This window comes from Malus domestica, chromosome 16 (assembly GCF_042453785.1).
Source record: "Malus domestica chromosome 16, GDT2T_hap1".
NCBI lineage: Eukaryota > Viridiplantae > Streptophyta > Magnoliopsida > Rosales > Rosaceae > Malus > Malus domestica.
The window spans coordinates 12301163-12324973 of record NC_091676.1 but is presented as its reverse complement, the minus strand read 5'-3'; the positions used below and the strand labels follow the sequence as shown (position 1 = coordinate 12324973).

The following is a 23811-nucleotide window of genomic DNA, read 5'->3' as shown; positions in this document are numbered from 1 at the left end:
AGGTCCACGACTTTGAAATATGATTATGTTGTATGTTCAATTAAGGAATCTAATGATCTGGACACCCTGTCCATAGATGAACTTCATAGTAGTCTTTTGGTGCATGAGCAAAGGATAAATCGACATGTGTTGGATGAACAAGCACTCTAAATCACCCATGGAGTCTAGTAAAGAGGACGAGATCGAGGAACTTATCGAGGCAGAGGAAAAGGACGGGGTAGGCTAGGGTTTGATAAGTCAACCCTAGAATGCTATAACTGCCATGAACTAGGGCACTTTCAGTGGGAGTGTCCTAAGAAACCTAAGCAAGAGAAAACAAACTATGTGGAGACAAAGGAAGAGATGTTGTTGATAACACTTGTGGAGTTCAAGGAGGCAACAATGGAGCACATATAGTTTTTTTATTCTGGCTACAGCAATCATATATGTGGTAAGCAGGACATGTTTTGTGAGCTTGATAGCATTTTCAGATAATCAGTGAAACCGGGAAATGATTCGAGTTTGACGTGCAAGGCAAGGGAAATGTGCGAATGGAGGTGAATGTCATTGTGCATGTGATCACATGTGTTTTCTACGTGCCAAATTTGAAAAATAATTTGTTAAGCATTAGTCAGTTGCAAGATAAAGGGCTTACAATACTCATTCAACATGGAAAATGCAAGATCTTTCACTCTGAGAGAGGTTTAATCATGGAGACCAAGATGAATCATAATAGAATGTTTGTAATGCTGGCTTGTTGTCCACCAAAGGAACAAAATTGTTTCTCCTCGTTGACCACAGATCAAGCAAGACTTTGGCACTGTCGCTATGGGCATCTCAGCCGGAATGGGCTTAAAGTGCTTCAACAAAAGCAAATGGTGGAAAGATTGCCTCACTTCACAGCCTCTCAAAGGGTGTGTGAAGATTGATTGGTAGGAAGACATCAACGAGATCTATTTCCCAAAGAAAACTTATGGAGAGCCTCCAAGATTCTTCAGTTGATGCATGCTGATAAATGCAGACCAATTAACCTTACCTCGAACAACAACAAAAGGTATCTCATCACCTTTATTGATGATTTCAGCATAAAAACATGGGTCTATTTCTTAATGGAAAAGTCAAAAGCATTTGGCACATTCAAATCCTTCAAAGCACGAGTTGAAAAAGAATTTGGGGCATTCATAAGAAGTTTGAGAACAGATCGAGAAGGAGAGTTCACCTCGCATGAGTTTACAAATTTCTGTCATGAGAATGGGATTCATAGGCAGCTTACACTCCCAACAAAACAGTGTCGTAGAAATGACGAATCGCACAATAATGAATATGGTGCGAAACATGTTATCAGCAAAGTAAATTCCCAAAACTTTCTGGCATGCAGTAGTGAATCGGACGATGCATGTGTTGAATCGATGCCCTACTTTTGCTGTGAAGAACAAGACACCTGAGGAGGCTTGGAATGGACACAAACTATTGTTGGATCATTTCAGAATTTTTGGTTGCATTGCTCATGTTTATGTACCTGACAACAAAAGGGTGAAGCTCGATGCCAAGAGTTATAAGTGCATATTGCTTAGGGTAAGTGAGGAATCTAAGGCTTATCGACTATTTGATCCTGTTTTACATAAAATAGTTATAAACCGAGATGTTGTGTTTGAAGATGATCAACAATGGAGTTGGGATGACAGTCACAAAGAGGCTATATTGGCAGATCTTGAGTGGGATATTGATGAAGAAATTAGCATATTAAGGAAGGAAATTGACCTCAAGTCTTAAATTGATGAAGTTGTGGGAGAGACTGAATATGAGTCTGATCAAAGTGGCTCATTGGTTGAAGGAGACATTCAAAATGATGAGATCTCACCTCGTATAGGACGAACTCGAAGACCACCAATTTGGATGAGAGATTATGAAACAGGTCAAGGTCTATCTGATGATGAGAATGCTAGCATGGCTGACTTGGTGTTATTTACTAATCAAGATCCCACGACCTTTGAAGAAGATGTGAAGTTTGGAAAATGGAGACAAGTTATGGATCAAGAGATACAAGCCATATAGAAGAACAGTACATGGGAATTGATGGAGTTACCACCATGAGGGAAAACAATTGGATTAAAGTGGGTGTTTAAGAAAAAACTCAATGAGAATGTGGAAATAAACAAGTACAAAGCTCGACTAGTTGCTAAGGGATACTGTCAAGAATATGAGATCGATTATGCAGAGGTATTCGCACCAGTGGCTCACCTAGACACCATTCGAATTGTCATTTCCCTTGCTGCTCAAAAGAATTAGGTGATCTATCAGCTTGATGTCAAATCTGCATTTATGCATAGGGAGATCAATAAAGATGTGTTTATCGATCAGCCACCTGGATATGAACAAAATGGGTATGAGTCTAAGGTATATCGACTTAAAAAGGCTTTATATGGACTTAAACAAGCTCCCCGAGCCTGATATAGTCGTATAGAGTCCTATTTCATTAAGGAGGGATTCAACAAGTGTCCTTATGAGCATACCTTGTTCATTAAGACAGCAGAATGAGGTAAAATTTTAATAGTGTGTCTTTATGTTGATGATTTCATTTTTACTGGCAATGATGAAACAATGTTCAAACAATTTAAGAAGTCTATGATGGTAGAGTTCGACATGACTGGCCTTGGAAAAATGAGATATTTCCTTGGTATTGAAGTGATACAAAGTTTTGATGGGATCTTTATCAGTCAGCGAAAGTATGCTCAAGAGGTCTTAGAGAGATTTAACGTGGATTAGTGTAACTCAGTTCTTAATCCTATGGTCCCTGGTTTTAAACTCACAAGGAGTCGAAGCTAATAGCACTGTTTACAAACAAATGGTGGGAAACCTTATGTATATAATAGCCACACGTCCCGATTTAGTTTGATCAGTAGATAGATGGAACGTCCAACTGAGTCTCACTTGCAGACAACAAAAAAGGCTCTAAGGTACGTTAAAAGGACTATTGACTTGGGGATTTTCTACAAGAAGGGAGGAATTGATGAGCTTATTGGATATACGGATAGTGACTATACTGGTGTTCAAGATGATAGAAAGAGCACCTCAGGTTACGTGTTTATAATGAGTTTAGGTGCTGTTTCTTGGTCCTAAAAAAAACAACCAGTTGTTACTTTATCCACCATTGAAGTGGAATTCATGGCAGCAGCATCGAGTATATGCCAAGTTGTATGGTTAAGAAGGATCTTGAAGAGTCTTAATCAGGAGCAGTGTAGTCCAACCTTGGTATATTGTGATAATGTTTCGACGATCAAACTTTCAAAGAATCCTGTGATGCATGGTCGTAGCAAGCATATTGATGCAAGGTTTCATTTTCTTCGAGATTTGGTCAAAAGTGGGTTTTGGAGCTGGTGCAGTGTTCAACTCAAGAACAAATTGCATATGTCTTAACAAAACCATTGAAGGTTGATGCTTTTCTGAAGATGCGAGGTTTACTGGGTGTTTGCAAGTTTCAGTAGACTGAATATCTGTGGTATTCAGTTTAAGGGAGGATGTTGAAGTTGTTAAGATTTCTAGCCGTTACTACTAGGGTTTCTAGTTTTTAGGGTTGTTAGTCATGTAGGAGTCCAATAATCCCTATACTTGATTTTCTCTATTTTTGACATAGTCTTTACCACAATTATAGGACCTGTAAAATCGTGGGCAGTTGCTCTTTCTTCTAGTTCAAGAGTAAAGCTATTTAATAACCATAGTAGTTGTTTTTCATTTAATAAGAATTCTCCCTTTTTAAGTGAGCTTTTGAACCTTGCTTTACAGAAGTTCTTTGCAAATTTCTTGGTTCTAACACAACTCCTCCATATTGACATGCGCAATCACAAGTGGTCATGTAACAAATAATTAGTTTGGATAATTTAACACATAATAAGTTGTTGTTATTCGAATAATTCAAAGCTTTCAATTAGATCCACAAGTTTTGGAATGAATTCTGATCGTCTGAAAATCACCCCTTAAGAGCAAGTCCACGGTTGGACCTTGCTCAAGGGATAGGCGAGAGGAAAGAGCCCGAGGGCCGGTGGGTTCGGCTTCAGCGTTGGGCAGCCCGAGTGAGGGTGGGAGCCCGAGGGCCAGGCCCGTGAGGGATTGCTAGCCCTTCAGCCCGAGGGGTGTGACGTCAGGCTGACGCCATGCCTGGCGTCGGTCCAGTCGAACCCGTTTTAGTTGAACCAATTTCTTAGGTTCGCAGCAGCTTGCCCAGTCTCACATGCCAATACCCAATCTCTTTAAATCTCTTTACTTTTTGATCTGGGTTTCCAATATTTCACCCTCAAATCATATCTTCTGCCATTAAAAATATCCATTTTTTTTTTCACTTTGAATCCACTGACTGAAAAAATCTCATCTCCGTTCTGGTGTTCTTTGAGCCTCCTGTGAGTACTTCACTAGGTTCTGAGAGTTGGGTTTTGTCACAACAAGTCAGTTTCTTCTCTCTCTCTCTCTCTCTCTCTCTCTCTCTCTCTCTCTCTCTCATGCATTTTGTGATTGGGATTTGGAATATGCGTTAAATTGTGTATTTTGTTGCTTTATGTTTAAAAAATTTGTGGGATTTGGATGTTGAAGCTGATTTAAAGAAATGGTTTTATATGATGGTACAAATGAAACAAGAAATGATTTTGATGATAAGTTGAGTTCTACCCAGTTCATTGTGTATGTAATTCATGCTGCCTTATGGATCTTGCTTGGATTTTTCTGTGTGCTTTTGGGTGTGAATTTCCAGTTAATAAAGTTTGTTACTTTGATTTTACATGTTTTGAAAGTTCGAGTCTTTGTCGAAATCTATGACTAATAATAGTCGTTTTGGGTAAATGACACGTGGCGTAACGAGAACGATTTAAAATATCTTATCCGAAATTACAAATAAATTTATTTAGTATTATTTTGTAAAAAAAAATTAATAATATTTTATTACCTATTGCTAGGGCTATTTAAGTGCATGGGTGAAGATGCAAAAAACAGTTACTGTTCATTAGAACAGTTACTGTTCACATGATGAATTAAATAGTAAATTGCTCAGAGGGATGGCTTCAAGTAGAGTTGCTCTAACCCTACTATCACGTAAGAAACTTTTGTTACAATAAATAGTGGAGTAAAGGGTTATAAGCAAGTCATGTCAACATCACGACGGTATTATTACCTTCACTTAAAACGTAGTATTATTTAACCCTTCAATAGTCATGTACATTGTAAGTAAGTTGTACGTGAAGTATTTTGTCGTATACGTCTTAAGCCTTACTCTTTCAATCCTGAATTTGTGGGTCCTCTGGCGCAACCTTCAAATGACAATAAACCCAATGTACTCCAAAGAAAAAGTCTAGCAACCAACGACTTTTCAATATGCTTTTTAATTTGGATGTATTCCTTAAAACCAGAAGACCTTGTCGGGAAGCAAACTACCATCTTTAATTCTTTATCACCATTTTGTTTGGATAATTAAGCTGCATCAATTTTAATTTTTCGTCATTATTTCTTTTCGTATCTGGTTCATCATACTTTAATTATGCCAACCCTAAAAATCCTTGGTTGACGGAGACTGAGTCACGGGCTCAAGTCACACGATCTACCGGCCAAGAAAGTCGTTCCAATTATATATAAAAAAAATTTAGTGCAACGATAATGTACATTAAGGAAAGAGGGAATTCAGCTAATCTACATAATGAACAATCTAATTTGGTATTGAATTTGTTATCTGCAAGATTCGAACCTAAAACATTTTACTTACAAGTGAATAAGGACTAAGATTCTCTCTCCTTATCTTTCCATCCCCTCCTCTCACTCTCACATTCTCTATTTTGTCTTTCTTCTTTTTATAAAAAAATTAATATAAAATATTGACATGACCTAACCGTGACCGTTCAAATAAGAGAAGAGTGAAGAGTGAATGAGAGGAAAATAAAGAGAGGAGAGAATCCTAGTTCTTAAAGAAGAATACCACTAACTATAATACTGAATGACATGTGGTTCAAAATTTTAAATAATGGTTTTTCTCTTTCTGCAATATCTTTCTCAGATTTGTTGGAATTTGTATCTGGTCACATTTGTGGATGGATCATGGATGCACATGCACTAGGTCATGGGTCACCAAACTAGTGGACCGTCTCCTTATCTGTTTGAATTTTCTATTTGTGGTTGTATTATCTATTTGAAGTATTGTATTTCTAAACTAGCCGGTTCATGTTTGTCTAGTTCTAAGACATATTTATTCATACATTCATTTTTAGTTAGCACATATTATTTTTAATTTTTAATTATTGGATTGAATGAATTAAAGAATATCAATGATCAAAATTAATAAAAATGTGTAAATAAAAAAAAAGGTGTAATATAAATTACTCAGTAGATCTTTAACTACTTATAAGTTATCACGAAAGTTTATGATAATTACTGAGCAGCAGTATTTATTACTTAGCATTTTCGTTGGAAACAGTTACTTTTCTTTTGGGATATACAGCAGCAGTAGGCTTTAATTATCTCGTTTGGAAATGTGTTTTTATAATAATTGAAAACACTTTTGAGAAAATATTTTTTGGTTTTAAAAACACTTGACGTGATTTCTTTAAGAATCACATAATTGATGCTTTTTAAATGAAGCAATTGAAGTGTTTTTTTAAAATTAACTTACATTTTTAATAAAGATTGGTTTATTTTTTTTTTTTTCGCTTTTAGTTATTTAAAAGCATGAGTCCTAATTTAGGTTGTCGTATTTTCCAACCAAAAGTAAGTATTACCTCAAATTTGTTAAGAACTACATACTAATAATACTACATTCATAGTACCTTATCGATGTCCAACTCTTGAGCGGATGTTATGGTTTGTTTTTGGTATAGTTGTCCAAATGAGACTGAAGCAAAATATCAACTTTTCCAAGTCAATTGCTGTTAACATAGGGAGCGATTTGAAAATTCTTCTTAGCTCTTGGGGCAGGGGGAAGCCATTCTTAATTTGATGACTTGGAATATTTGTGGGTTCTGGTTATGCTGCAGAGTTGTGACAAAATCTGGTTTTGTTAGATAATGTTTTGAAGACTTAAGGGATTAGGAAAAGGAGAGAATTTGTCCCATCACAACTTGTTACGATATGAAAAGGATGGACATATGGTTATTTAAAAATGTGTAAACATATTATTGTTTATAATCAATCGGTGAAACTCAAAAATTTCCCGTGTCAATAGATTTGCCTCTAAAAGATGTATAATTAACATTTTTAGGTTTGAGAGATTATATTCACGCACTCCAAATTACTTCTCCTACACCCTTTTAATTTTTTAATATTTTTCTATCAAGTGTTAGTGGTGTGTAGAAAATATTAAAAAATTAAAAAGGTGTGAGAGAAGTAATTTGAGGTGTGTGAATATAATCTCTATTAGGTTTTCAAGAAGTTAGTCAAAATAATAATAATAAAAGAAAAAAAAATGATCAATGGTTGCAAGTGAGACATTAACTGATTTCATTATATTTATAGATAATACACTTACAGTCTGCAACTTTTTTTTCAAACAAATACATAAAGGGCAACCAGAAGATGATCACAACCATAAACTTATTTTTCAAAGCCAAAGTGCTCAAAACCATGGCTACTTTGGGCTGACTAGAAAAAGCATACAAAGAAAAGCCACACAACCTTCGACTGAAGGGTGACACCCAAAATACCATAGAAACATATTAATTTAGTTGTATGCGTCGGGGTGGCCCTTGAGGTAGCTCTCAATAAGCTTGAACAAACCATGAGCCTTCTCTTTGCCAGCCTTGACGTGCTCTTCCTTGATCTCAACATCACCCTTGGTGTGGTAGTGGCTGATACTCTTGATGATGGAACCACTTCCAGATGCCACCAACTTGGTCTCGTAAGAGACCTTCTCAATGGTGTCTGTCAAAGCATCTCCTTCAATCAAAGTGTAGGCGTATGAGTAGTTTGCCTCGTCAACCGAGTCGATCTTGTGCTTCACGTAGCCGTATTGGCTGCCTGTGAGACAAATAAATTATTTATTGTTAGACTGTGAATATAAACCGCACATAATCATATATATAGAAATCCACTAGCGCTGTAATAGTTTGACAACATCAACATGTATATGTGTTGATAAAATTTGTAAAGCGAAACCATCTAAATAATTATCAATGCTAATTATCTGACCTTCACCAAAAGTGATCTTCTTGATGGTTCCAGGGCCACCGTCTCCTTCAAGGATCTCAGCATGCTTGATTGCCTGGGGTGCAATCTTGGGGATGAGGTTATCAGCATCGAGGACAAAGGCCTTGAACAATCTTGGTGGTGGAATCTCAGAGGTGTACTCGTTCTCAAATGTGTAGACACCCATGATGAGAAAAAAGAGGGTTGAGAATGAGCAAAAGAAAGCAACTACCAAGGATGATGGTTTTAGTGAAGGTTGAGAGTTTTGTGTTAGAGATGGGTACTGAGAGGTGGTATTTATAGGAGTAGAGTTTGGGGCATTTTGTCATTTTGATCATTCGATCTCTACAAATTTACAAGGATCTTAAAATGTTTAATAATTTGTGTCACTTGTGTATTGGATACATCTAAGTGATGATATACACACTCATTTTTACCTCTCACACATCATTGTTCATTGTAGTCATTGGTCTTCTTCAATTAATCCGACCCGACAAACAAAATTATGAGGAATGTGTGATAATTAAAATTGAGTGCGTAGATAGTACTATCTTTAATTAAAATCCATGTTTTGGTCAAATAAAGCTCATTTGAATAGATTAATAAAAAGGTCCACTGGATTTTGACGGCCGGTGATTTTGTAGCCAAGAAAATAAAGGCTTTCTAGATGTATGGTTTCAATTCTTCCCTTTGATGATCATCCCCGGTACTGGATGTGCATGCACATAGGGTTTCAACTTTCAAGGCTGCTTTTCAGATTCTAGTGACAGTCTGCAGATCTTACTTGATTTAGATGGTAACATTCTAAAAGGTAGGAATGTAAGAGACGATCGATGCTTTTTGAAAATAACATGTTTGGAGCTTTTTAAATCATATAGTTCAGGGGAAAAGGCAACCAAAGGATAAAAGAGCACACATTATTATGACAAAATTGACCAATAATTATAAATGTTAAAACGTTTTTAGTTTGGCTTGGTTAATTATCATCTTGGTAAATTTTGTTTTCACTTGTTTAATTTGGGAAAGGATGAGGATGGGGTGTTGAAGACTTGAGAGTTCTTTTTGTTTCAACAATGGCAACTGGCAGTCAACGTTGCCTATCAATTTCTCTCATTAATTTCTAGTTGCTTTCTCAACAACTTCTTAGTATAAATTAAAAGAAAAATTAATAAAAAGTACTTGAAAACTTTGAGTTTTAACAATAAGGACAAAATAAAGGGTAAAGTGAATAGTACCAGAATTGACTTTTTAATATAAAAATGTGATTTTTCGTTAAAATGAACAGAACCGGAAACTTTTCGTTAAAATTCTCTAAATTAAATTCTATATCTTGCACTGGAGTAAACTCCTTATTAATTTACTTGGAATTAAATAAATTCGTTACAAACGCTGAATAACTTATGGTACCTGATTATACTTGGGGATGGATATCTACATTGTGACAAAATAATCCAAAGTTTTGATTTGTAAACTCCGTCGTATTTATTTATCATGAGATAAATTTTGTGGCTGATAAACTAGTTAACCTTAGTTTATCGTGATCACTAAATTTAATTTGTTTCGATCAAGTGATCTGCTTCTGTTCAACATCTCTTAGTGGCAGACGCTGCTAAGATTTTTTAGAATTAGTGGTATTATATTGTAGTTTTCCTTGATTGGGCGTTTAGGCTTGTTGCTAACAAGTTATAGGCTAATTTATGAAATTTGAGATTAATAAAATAGGGAGATTATATTTACACACACCAATTTCACACCCTTTTATTTTTTTAATATTTTTCTATCAAGTGTTAGTGGTGTGTATAAAATATTAAAAAATTAAAAAAATGTGAGAGAAGTAATTTGAAGTGTGTGGATATAATCTCTCATAAAGTAATGGTAAGAAACCAAAATTCAATCGCTTCATTCATACATGAACTAAATGGTAGGATTAATGGGGTTTGGATCCCATCTGGATCCAAATTGTGGGAATCTTAAGAATCCTCACATATTAGGTATTCATTATACATTGTGCGGTCATAAATTATTTGAATTTTATTATTTAAAATTAAAGATAAATAATATTTGACGAAAACTGATCGCATAATATACGATGAACGATTAGAATGTGAAGATCCTTATGATCCCTGTAGAGAGAATCTGGAGAGATCCTCATCCGGATTAATGGAGCAGTTTACATTACCAAATACCACATACGGACAGCAACAACATGCTTCAAACTTACAGCTGAGCGTGTAGTATCTCATGAATGTGGCCAATTAACTTTACTTTATAAAAAAAAACCAGTAAAAAAGTTTGCGCAATAATTCTGCCGAAAGCTGGAGGAAGGTCATCATAGAACAAGATAACATTTATGCTGACTATTTTATTTTATGTCTTTCTGTAAAAATAAAGAATAGTGTTATCAACACACATATTTTTATATTTTACGTATTCATTTGGATTTTTTACCGTTAAATTAAATGAATTGAAAAAAATCAATAAAAAAAAATTAATAAAAATATTTGAGTAAAAAGAAATGCTTGAATAATACTACCCACAGTGAAAACCCCTACCAAAGTACTAGCTAATCTACTTATATAATAAGTTTCCTAGCAGCTATTGGAATCAATTAAATATAAGTTTCCTAGCAGCTGTTGGAATCAATTAAAGTATATCGAACATCTTTTATTCCTTACAAATAAATCAATTATTATTTTTGTTTTGTTAAACTATTTCTACCACCCATATATTATCACGAATTCAATGGATTCTGCAAGTTATAGCCTGTACAACGTTCATTATTTGTATTTCAACCAACCAATTAATAATTTTTTTTTTGTTGCTCTATCAACTAATCATAGTTGACTAAATAGTTTTATTCGTACCATAAGCTCTTCTGGCGTAATAATATAGATACAAGCTCATGTGAACAATTATTGCAGGTTTGGCAGCCAATAATGTTTTGCCATTCTGTTTCAATCTACTTAAATCTTCATTTCTAATGCAGTGTGTATAATCCGGCAGTTTCAATGAGACATTTTGAAACACATCTTTCGTTGATAATCTTTTAGCAAGATATAGTAACGCGTCAATATGTCAACACTGCAATGATGTTAATGATATCTTTTGTTATCACAAAAGTACTATGGATCACCCCTTTGGTCTTCGGAATTATGCTTGCTTTGTTGGATATGTTAACGTAGGTTATTTATCTGACACACACCAGACACATTTTCAGATGGGTTATGTCTTCATAGTTGCAATCATCGCAATATCTTGTAAGTCAACCAAACAGACATTAGTTGCGACTTCTTTGAATATGCTAAAATTCTCGCCCTTCACTAGGCTACACATGAGTGTTTTTGACTGAGAGCTTTATTGAGCATATTCAGAGCACATCCAGACTTCGTTCTATCATTGATGTTTTCGTTTCGTCGTTGATGTCCTGACAATGATTATGAAGACAATGTCGCTTAGATTGACCGGATCAAGAAATGATACATCAAAGGAGACAATAGCAAACATATTGCGCTGAAGTTTTTCTTCTCCCATTATTAGCAAGAGCATCCGAAAATTAAAGTCAAATTGTCTTGCCGACCTCATTGTCAAAGTCTACTTTTTAGAAGCTTGTTTAAGAAATTACTATGCGTAAACTGTTTGATCTGCAACGCTTGTAGTTCTCAAGGGGAGTTTTGCAAACTCAAGAGGAATATCCTGTAATATATTTGTTTGACCTAAAGTGTATTCTTTTCCAACGATTGGGACCATTTGTTCCATTGAGTTTTTGTTGTCTAACGAGGTTTTGAAGAGACACCAATTATAGGTTGGTCATACCTTTGTGTGCATTTTACTCGCATTCTAGATACGTTAATTTTGACTTATTACATTTACTCACTTTTTTCCTTACACTATGGATTTTGTCCATATCAGATTTTACTATTTTCAGGTTTTGTGAGATTTACTCCTATATGCAGTTCCCTATTTGAGACTAGCTCGCGTGTTGCCTATAAATAAATGCCTATACAAGACGACTTCATCAACTTCTTCGACTTCCTATCTAAAGATTTGATGCAACTACTACTTGAATATTTACACACTCAAAAAGAAGTGTTGTAACTAATATTTAACATAGGTAGTATTATAGTAGGATTTCTATGTAATACAGATAATACTTTCCTATTTGACCTTATACACTTGAAGAGCAAATTTTTTCTCTCTATTACTTGTATACTTACTACAGAAAAAGGCATTGGTAGAAGAAAAACGCATCTCTAAGCCCTTTTCTCCACCACTGCACCGTTCTATTTCCATGACCCCGCAATAAATAAGAGTTAAAAGTGGCTATAGTTATATACATTTATTCGTTTGAAAGTATATGCAATTCTACAGTAATTCTAGTGAAAATGATAAGAGTAAGTGCATGTACGCCTCTGAATCGAAACATATCTAAGAGTATGTTTCCATGATTTTTTTTCTTCATATGATATTTGGAAAATAAGAAAAAACTGTATTTTTCACATGTCCCACCTCATCGCCATAAAGATTAACTAGCCTCCCTGCACGCGCATGCGGAAGGGCCTTTTATGATTATGGTGTTTTACGCACGACTTATACAATTTAAATATCCACCTGCTAGATGAAAAAAAAAACACAAAACTAGTAACAATTTGAACAAAAAGAGAGTTCTCAATCATGGAAAAACTCAATTTAATGTGAAAAAACTATGTTTTAATTTCAGGGCTTGACAATAGAATATTAGAATTGGCATTTGATTCAAATAAGTAAACTGATAAAACAAACGGTAACATAATCTATATCGATTTAATTATCCATCTAAAAAGACAGAATTTATATCGATTTAATTATGCATCCAAAGAGACATTTGAACGAAGAATATTTTTAAGTATCCAAACAGCCATTGAACTAAACAATTAAAAAGTAAAAACAGCAAAGCATTCGTTGAAGATATATATATATATATATATTAATGTATTTGGTTCTTTATACCTAAAAGAAAAACATTGGCTTTCTTGGTATTGTCGGAAATTTACAATCTAAAGAGACTCAATCTCAGACTCAAAAGACATTTAAGGAAAAGTAATAAGAAAAATAAGTAGTGGTTTTACCTATACTCCATGTGCGTACTCCAATTTCCAATCACAATTCAAAATTCAAGAGGCCTGTAAATCAAACATATAGGAAAAGATTAGTAGAAGAAAAAGAAAAACAACTGAAGTCAAAATAGCATCTAACAAATCATTTAGGCTTAATAACATTATTCAATTTTTCTATTAAACTTGACATAGATACATTCTCAAATCAACGAAATAGAATGTACCCATATAAGTTAAAAAAAATGGATTAGAGAAAAGATTGAATGAAATTTATATAAAAAATGGGTACATTTAAAAAAAGGGCACAATTTTAACAAATTGGTATATTTAAGAATGGATACATATCAATTTTTTACAAAAATTTAATGGTTACAAACTTATTCCAAATTTATTTTTGGGTTTTTATCACAAATGATCCCTAAAATTGACTTTCACCATCAAGATGGTCCATGAAATTGAAAATCAATCAATGTAATCTCTGAGATTGCCTATCACAAATCAACTTGGTCCTTGCCGTTTAATTCCATCAAGTTTTCTGTTAGTTTGCTAACATAGCACACATGTGGCCAACACAACCAATGATTTAGTGCCATGTATTATTATTTAGCCAAATAAAATAATTATAAAAAAAATCCAGTCTGAGCCCTCTTGCTCCTCGTTCTGGCAACAGTTGCAGAGCCCTTCCAAGAACTCAGTGTGAGAGTGTGTGTTGCTGTAAGAAAGTGGAGAAAGCAAGAATATGGGTTCAAGAGGAGCAACGTGGGTGTTGCAGAAAGAGAACGAAATTGCAAGCGGTGTTATAAGTAGATCGATGGATAGAAGACGTGTCGCATCAGCACACGGACAACGCCACTGCCTGGTCGATGGAATGATATGCAGAGGGAGAATGGGTGGCTGGTCGAGCCAACAGATCAACGAATAGAGTCAAAGAATCAAGGGGTTTTGGCTGGTGGTTGGGATTTGGAAGGAGTGGTTGCTGCTTAGGATCTGGCATAAGTGGTGGCTGGGTTATGGCATCTTAGGAAGACGATGATGCTGCCTGCTTCATCTTCTTTTTTCTTTTCTTTTTTTCTTTTTTAGTTTTGGGTATTTTTTTATGGGTTTTTAAATTCGTCTTTTTATGATTTTATAGATTTTTCCACATGGCACTATTTAATTGGACACGGGGCTTTACTTGTATGCCCTATTAACAGAAAATTTAACGGATTAAACGGTAAGGACCAAGTTGATTTGTGGTAGTCAATTTCAGAAATGACATTGATTGATTTTCAAATTGAAGGACCAACATGATGAGTTAGGCCAATTTTAGGGACCATTTGTGATGAAAAAAACCTTTACTTTTTATATTTGGAAAATGCTTGAATTGAAAATTAATTAGGAGTTTATTAAGGGTGTGAGTATTAAAACTCTAAAGCAATTACTAATTTTTTTAATATAAAAATTATGTAACTATTGTAAACTTTCCTAGTTTAAGTGCGATTGTGTAAATCCTATATTAGATTTGGTTTTAGTTATCATTTCCTATTACAACTTGTATTCCTTGAGGATGAAGGAATATCTTCTCTCCTTTTACTACTATAAATAAAGGCACTATGTAGGAAGGATAACATACACAGTCTTCTACAATTCTATAAACACATCCCTCTCACTCTCTCTTCTCCTTGCTGCCGGCCCCCTCACCTTTGTTAGATAAAATAGGTTACAATACGTTATCAGCACGCTTCTACGGCTACGTTTAGGAATCTAACGTTGAAGAGTTTTTCTGCATCCAACCAGTTCATCCATATCATCACGTAATTAGGTTCTTTCAAAACAACGGTTTTTATCTCGATATTTTTGCAGCCCTAATAGCATGAATATTCACCATAATGCATGACCCAACTTTACGTTTTTTTGAATTTTAGATTCTACATAAATTGTATATGCATTATATTCATAATTGTTGAATTATGTGAATTTGATATTTGCTACGAATTGCATCAAATATATGTACATACATTAAAATATTGAATTGCATATGCATGAAATTGAATTATATATGAATTGAATTGAAAAAAAAAAAGGAAAAAAAATCAAAATCACCACATGGGTTCTTCGAACCCGTGACCCCGAGCAAGCATGGAGCATCAAAGCTCATTTGAAACCTGACTCTCATGGCGTCCAAACCCAGAAAATCTACTTCGCTTGCAACGAGACCACGGCTTTGACGTGCAATTTTGTGACCAAATTTGACATGGTATCATAATTTTGATTCTATAACATTGAAATTCCCGAAGAAATTTCATCGAATTTGGGTGAAATTCCAATTTGAATTTCTTAGGTTTTTTTTCCCCTCGATGTCGAGGTACTCCTTTCATCCCCCATAACTTTCTTGTTGTCGAACCTCTGACCTTGCACCGAGAAAATTTTCCCACAATATGGCCGTCTGCAGTGGTGGCACTGGCCTTTGTCCCCAGTGACTGCACCCAACTCCGGATGGGGTGTTCTTGGTTGAAACCCTAAGCCCCAAATCTTTGGGCTGACCTTTCTCGGCCCGCAGAAAAAAAAAAAAAGAGAATTTTTTTTAGAATGGGCTCCCATGATGCAGCCCAATACATGGCTCAACCCAACACTGACCTAAGGGGTTATGATGTCCCGACATTGTGTGCCGCACCGGATCTCAACTCTCCTGATGCATATGTGTTCCCCCGTATTGCGTCACACATGATCCGGCCTACTATATTGGGCCTGCAGCCCACTATTCATATTAAGGCTTGATTAGCCCGTGAAAAAAAAAAAACCAAATTTTCGGGCCTGCGTGCAACGGGCTGCATTGATATTTTTTTTTGGGGTTTGCCTGTTACGGCCTGTTTTGTCCCTAACCAAAATTTGCTCAGCCCACCCGTGGGCTTTGGCCTATATTTTTGGGCCCTGAGTTCTATTGTTTAATATTTTTAAACAAATTGGGTTTTATAGTTTTTTCACTCACACTTTAAATTTGGCCCGAAGTTCAATTAATGAATTCAATTACAATCGTAGACCTGAAGTTCTATTTGCATATTTTTGTATATATATTTGTGTTTGCCTGTTGGAATATATGAACATGAAGTTCATAATTATTTTGAAACTTGAAGTTTCTTAAAAACATGCCTTATTTAAAAACCTGAAGTTTTCATTTAAAAACATCACCCATGAAAACCCGAAATTTTTCATGCAAAATTAAACCAATACATGTCTATTATAACCTGTATATTCTACTCCTATGTGAATGGATTGATTTTTTTCTCCATTACACTAACCACATCTTGTCCATCTATTTTGTGATAGGAACATGTCGAATTTGAACAAACTTAACTTCACCATCTTTGGAAAGAACTACCACAAGTGGGTCCATGATGTGAAGCTCCACCTCACTGCAAAGAACTTGCGTCTTGCCATTGAAGAAGAGACGGACAACCCTGTTGGCAAAGCTGAAAAAGCCATTGCTATGATCTTCATCCGAAGACATATCCATGACGTCTTGCAAATTGAGTATCTTGCTGAGAAGGATTCACGTGCACTATGGGTCGCTTTGGCTGATCGTTTTGATCATCAAAATGACTTATTCTTGCCTGAAGCAAGACATACTGGCAACATTTGCGCTTCCAAGACTTTAAGTATGTGAATGAATATAATTCTGAAGTTTGTCGAATCTGATCACTTTTCAAGTTTTGTAACAAAACTTTGACTAAAGAGGATCTCCTAAAGAAGACCTTTTTGACCTTCTCTACGTCTAATATTGTCCTGCAACAACAATATAGAGCTTAGAAGTTCACTAGGTTCTCGGATTTGATCTCTATTTTACTTCTCGCTGAAAAGCAGAACTAGCTATTGATGAATAATCATCAAGCTTGACCTATTGGGATGCTGTTGTGCTTGAAACACATTATAGCACAAATCAACGTACAAAACGCCAAAAGAGGCATGGTAAGAGTGGCCAGAAGCCATCCCACCAAGGTCAACATAGTCAAGGCCCATCCAAGGGAGGAAACAAAGACCAGAAGCTCTCAAACCTCGTTTCTAAGGCCCCGAACTTCAAGAATAAGGGTAAAGCACTTGAAACATGGATGCAGACATGTGCTATCGCTGTGGTTCAAAGGACCATTGGTCATGTGTTTGCCGAGCTCCCAAGAAGGTTGGAGATGAATATAATTCTCGTTGTAAGAAGTTTGAATCAAACTTCGTACAAGTGGACGAACCAAAGACTACAATGATGGAGGTTTATGACTTTCAAGAGGATACCACCCATATGGAAGATTATAATGTTAGACATAAACAATTTTAGTTAGTTAAAATTGAATAATGGGGTTGAACCCTTCATTTGTTTTTTTTGGTTGATTTTTGAACAGTTTTCCTTTATGTTTGGATTATTTTTTGGTGATTTGTTTTTGGATATTAAGTTTTCATTAATTACCATCCTTGAATATATGAAATTATTTTGAATTGATATTTGTTTTTAGAATTTTTATGCATGTGACCGATTCAAATTAATTTTTCATTCTAGGTATGACTAATGGGGAAGTTAGTTGTCTGGCAGATAGTGTAATGACACATCGTTTTGAGTGAACGCATCTATTTCACTAACTTCATACCTAAGAATACACCTTTGACAACCCTTTCAGGCATATCCAACCTGATAGAAGGATACGATAAGGCACGTGTAATGTTGTCCAATGGTATAATCTTGACCATTGTTGAGACACTTTATTCTCCACGTTCCGGAAGAACGTTGTTAAGTTTCAAGGACATTAGAGATAACAATTACCACGTTGAAACCCATGTAGAAAACGGAGTTAAACTTATATGCATAACTTCATACGAATATGGCCAAAAGTATATTCTAGAAAAGATGGAGTGTATCTCGAGTGGCCTATATACTACGACCATACGCCCTATAGAATTCCACTATACGGCTGGCCCTACTACTGGGACCACGCACGAAATTACACTTTGGCATAATCGTTTGGGACATCCTAGATGAATAGCAATGCGCTGAATCCTTAAATCATCACACGGGCATCCACTAGCCTGAAGTTTAGGTTCGATCCAAGGAATCGCATGTCAAACATGTTCAATGGGAAAGCTTATTACCAAGCCTTCTTATGACAAGATTTGTTTGAATCCTCCCATTTTTCTATAACAGATTCAGGGGGACATTTATGGATTGATTCACTCTCCATGCGGACCATTTAGATACTTTATGGTTTTGGTTGATGCTTCCACACGTTGGTCACACGTGTGCTTGTTGTCCACAAGGAACGCTACATTCTCCAAACTGTTAGCTCAGGTTATCAAGCTCGAGGCTTACCACTCTGATTATCTGATCAAATATATTCGATTGGATAATGCTGGAGAATTCACATCTAAAACTTTTGATGACTATTGCATGTCAGTTGGGGTTGAAGTTGAACATTTTGTACCCCATGTTCACACCTAGTATGACCTGGCAGATGCTTTCATTAAGCGCTTACAAATGATTGCTCGATCGTTGGTCATACGTACCAAACTTTTGATCGCTGCTTGGGGCTATGCAATATGGCACGCAACAAAGTTGGTCCGCCTGAGGCCTATTGCAACCCAACTATTTTTGTGCCATTCAGTTGGTTACCGGATACGAACTCGACTTATCATATCTGCATGTTTTTTGTTGTGCTGTATATATGCCGATCTCCTCGCCCTTATGTAAAAAAATGGGGCCTCAGTGAAGGATGAGAATCTATGTCAGATATGATTCTCATTCGATTATTCGCTACTAAGAACCTTTGACATGCGATCTGTTTACCGCTTATTTCATGGATCGTCACTTCTATGAGATAGTCTTCCCGTCATTAGGGGCAAATAAGAATGTTAACGTTCTTGAAGAATGACGTGAATTATTGTGGATGACCCCCATTTTGTCTCATTTAGATCCCTGCACCACTCAGTCTGAAACTGAAGTGCAGCGTATATTAGATCTCCATTGTATAGCTCAGAGCATACCAAATGTTTTCACCAATTTAGCGCGCGTGACAAGATCACATATTCCAGCTGCAAATACGCCTGCAAAGACGGATATACCAAATGTACGATGGACTTCCTTCCTGGAAGCCTGGGACACCAATCTTAGTGATCCACGTACATTACCGGCTAGCCAATCATTTGGCCCTACACAAAAGCATGGTAGACCCCTTGGTTTAAATGATTCACACCCCCGGAAGAGGAAATCCACAGCACAAGGTCCCGAAGAGCCTACCGTGAATCTGACTATCGCTTACTCATTCTATCCAATTCATGACGAAATTCTAAATTATGGAAGTGTCATTGAAGAGACAAATCCTCCTTCCGAGAATCGTGGGATTTCAGTCTATTATGCTAGCTTAGATGACGTGTGGCGTAGAAATGATATGATTATCGACGATGCATTGGCATTTGCAATCATGTTGAGCGATAACATTGAACTGCATTTCATTGATGAATGTCGACATAAAACTGATTGGTTAAACTGGAAACAAGAAATCCAAGTCGAACTCGATTCGCTTGCAAAACATAAGGTGTTTGAACCTGTGGCTCCTACTCTTCCACATGTGAAGCTCTTTGGCTACAAGTAGGTTTTCGTTCGGAAACGTAATGAGAAGAACAAAATTGTGCATTACAAAGCTCGTCTTGTTGCACAAGGCTTCTCACAACGCCTTATGATTGACTATGACGAAACTTATTCACCCATTATGGATGTGATTACTTTTTGCTACCTTATCAGTTTGGTAGTTTTTGAAAAACTGAGTATGTAGCTGATGGACGTAGTAACCGCATATCTATATAGGGATCTTGATATGGAAATTTACATGAAAGTTCCCCAAGGACTTACATTGACTAGTTCAAATGTTTCTAAACCCCAGAACACGCTCTCGATACGGCTGAAGTGTTCACTCTACGGTTTGAAACAATCCGGAAGAATGTGATATAACCGTCTGAGTAAGTATTTGACTAGTCAGGGATATATGAACAACGAACTATGCCCTTGTGTGTTCATTAAGAAGTCACATTCCAGATTTGCGATTGTTGCAATATATGTCGATGACATGAATGTCATCAAAACTCCTGAAGAGGTCGCGAAAACTGCCACGCACTTGAAGTCAGAATTTGAGATGAAAGATCTAGGTAAGACTCGATACTGTCTCGGTCTCGAGATAGAGCATTGTTCGGATGGAATCCTAGTACATCAATCGAACTACACCCAGAAGGTGTTGCGCCGCTTTAATGAGGATAAAGCAAAGCATTCGAGTACTATTGTGGTCATTTGATCGCTAGATGCAAAACGAGATCTCTTCCGTCCAAATGAGGATGATGAAGAGATTTTGGAGCCTAAAGTACCTTATATAAGTGCTATAGGCGCTTTATTGTACTTAGCTTAATACTTTAGACCTGACATCTCCTTCACTGTTAATCTTTTGGCAAATACAATAATGTACCTACATGCAGACACTAGATTGGCGTGAAAGACATCTTCTGTTACCTTAAGGGTACTACAGATTTGGGTTTGTTCTATCCCTATGAATCTTAGAGTGATGCCGCACCCTCTGCTTCTCGAGTCGATTCTCGCCTTGTTGGTTATGCCAACGCATGATACTTATCTGATCCGCACAAGGTGCGTTTTCAAATGGGTTATGTCTTTACCGTTGGAGGCACTGCAATCTCTTGAAGGTCAACTAAACAGACCTTAGTTGCCACGTTGTCTAACCAAGCTGAAATTATCGCCTTACATGAAACAACTCGGGAATGCTTTTGGTTGAGAGCAGTAGTAGGCCATATTCGAAGCTCTTGAGATCTTTATCCTGTCGTTGATGTCCCAACGGCCATCTTTGAAGACAACGTAGCATGCATCGAACAACTCTTATATCAAAGGAGACAACACCAAACACATTGAACCAAAGTTCTTCTTTTCACATCAACAACATGAGCATCAGAAGATTGTAGTCACGCAAATTCGTTCACAATACAATCTAGCCGACCTCTTCACTAAATCATTATCAAAGATGACGTTTTAGAAGCTTGTTCATGGAATTAGTATGCGTAAACTGTCTGAGTTGTAACATTGCTATTTCTCTTTGGAATTGTGTTAAACTCAGAGGGAGTATCCTGAAGAATATTTGCTTGATCTTAATGTACTCTTCTTCCCTACGATTATGAGCATTTTTCCCACTGGGTTTTTGCTATCTAACTAGGTTTTAACGAGGCACCCACCTTGGGCTGGTCATATCCCTGATGACGTCTCGTAGACGTTTCTTTTGACTTTGCATTTCTCACACATTTTTCCTTAGACTATGGACTTTGTCCCTCATCGGGTTTTTGTCATAGCCTTAGGGTTTTTTTTAGTGAGACTCACTTACTTATGCAAGTTCCTACCTTATTCAGAATAAGTGTTATTCCTTAGAATCAGTGTCGACAAGTCAACTTCATCAACTTCTGCATGATGCTAAATCTACCTTGAGTATTTACACACTTAAGGGGGAGTGTTGTAAATTTTCCTAGTTTAAGTGTGATTGTGTAAATCCTAGATTAGATTTGATTCTAGTTATCCCTTCCTATTACAACTTGTATTCCTTGGGGATGAAGAAATATATTCTCTCCTTTTACTACTATAAATAAAGGCACTATGTAGGAGGGATAACATATATATTCCCCTACAATTTTACAAATACATCTCTCTCACTCTCTCTTCTCCTTGCGGCCAGCCCCATCACCTTTGTCAAATAAAATAGGCTACAACATTAACTTACATGTAATTCATTAATATATTAATGCTAAAGACTTTGATGAAAATTTAAAAACTGATAAGGTCTTAGTCAATAAATATTAGAAACTAAGGACCAGAAACTAATTTTTCCTAAAAATAACATGATTATTGACACAAATTCGAAGTATGACAACTTTTAACATATTTCTTTTAACATTTTAAGAAAAACACACTAAGAAAATTTGCACTTCAACATTTTATCCACCTATAAGTAAAAATTTAAATTCGAGTCTCGAGTATATTATTAATTTATTTTTATTAAAGGTAATACCGATCGAATTATTATAGAATACATTACAACATATAGATATTCAATCTACTAGTACCATGAACAACTGGTCAAGAAATATTTAAACGCACCCTTCACACCTTCAGCTGTTAAGCTGGGAGCTCAAGCATATTATAAATATGAATAACTTCAGATTTAGTTGTAGGCATCAGGGTTGGCCAAGAGGTAGCTTTCAACAAGCTTGAAGAGACCGGAAGCCTGCTCTTTACCAGCCTTAACTTGCTCTTCCTTGATTTCAACATCACCCTTGGCATGGTAATGGCTGGTGCTTTTGACGATGGATCCTCCATCAGGAGATGCCACCAATTTGGTCTCATAAGCTACCTTCTCAATTTTGTCGGACAACAAACCATCTCCTTCAATCAAAGTGTAACTGTATACAAAATTGTCCTTGTCAATCCCATCGATTCTGTGCTTTACAAACCCTAATTGGCTGCCTAGAAAAACATAAATATTCAAATTAGTTTAAATAATGCTTGTCATATTGCCACAAATTTTGTACCATCATATTATTCATCAGATACTAAAAAGATGGGAGAAATCAAGAAACAATCCCCTCCCCCTCCCCCCCCCCCCCAAAAAGAAAATTTCCGTTATTTAAGACCCCTAAATCGATGTGAGGCAAGGGATAATTGGCACTTTTAAAAGAGGGAAGTGATTTTTACTCGTCATTATGCACCTTTATTTATTTTTGTCCATTGTGTTGAATAAATTAAAAAAAAATCAATGGACATACATAAAATAAAAGGCGCATATGAAGTCATTTCTCTTTCAAGATCAGATGGCTTATAACCTAATTTAAAGTTCATGGAGAAAATCGAAACAAGGCTATGAGTTCATGAGGTTTTGCTGATATTTTGAAGGAGAAAGAAGGAGAGACACTTGAGCATAAAGAAATAGGGACAACCATCAAACCTTCGCCGAAGGTAACTTTCTTAATGGTTCCAACCCCTCCGTTTCCTTCAAGGATTTCAATGCCCTTCACTGCTTGTGGAGCAAGCTTCGGGATAAGGTTATCGGCGTCGAGGATGAAAGCCTTGAACAATCTAGGTGGGGGAATGACCGAGATGAACTCGGTTTCATAGGTGAAAACTCCCATTGTGATTTTTTGACTTGAAAAAATGATCAAATGAAGAGCAAAAAGGATTAAGAGAATTGTTTGAACCGAGGAGATATTGAGATGAAGAGGAGAATGGTATAGGTGGTATTTATAGATGAACTGAGGTTGAGATTTTAGGCCACAAGTGTTGTGAAGCTGTGAACTGTCGGTGTAGATCATCAACCAGTTTATGCAATTGTTACTACATTTAGTTATTATCGGACATATTATCTCCAAAAAATTTAATTTCCAACCAAATTATTTGCTCGGTGTCGACGAGGAGTTGGACAAATTAAGGAACTATGAAGGAGCCGGGTTTCTAGGTGGTCTTCCAACTTTCAACTTTGAATTTTCTGTTTTCATTTGGTGTCGGTCATGAAAGTTAAAACCTGATTTTTGGAAAGTCGAA

The 23811-nt window shown here is 36.1% G+C and overlaps 2 protein-coding genes across 2 annotated transcripts; both read right to left on the bottom strand.

Annotated features, from left to right (window-relative positions):
- Positions 1-7420: 7420 nt before the first annotated feature.
- On the bottom strand, positions 7421-8380 carry LOC103425638 (major allergen Mal d 1). Its single transcript, NM_001294363.1, is given in 2 exon segments — positions 7421-7962; positions 8134-8380. Coding segments are annotated over 2 exon segments (480 nt in total). The 5' UTR covers positions 8318-8380; the 3' UTR covers positions 7421-7666.
- Positions 8381-22253: 13873 nt separating this feature from the next.
- Positions 22254-23641, bottom strand: LOC103403703 (major allergen Pru ar 1). Its single transcript, XM_008342542.3, has 2 exons — positions 23219-23641; positions 22254-22740 (listed from the first exon to the last, which is right to left on the bottom strand). Exons 1-2 carry the CDS (start codon positions 23580-23582, stop codon positions 22439-22441), a joined length of 666 nt encoding a protein of 221 aa, XP_008340764.3. The 5' UTR covers positions 23583-23641; the 3' UTR covers positions 22254-22438.
- Positions 23642-23811: the final 170 nt, after the last annotated feature.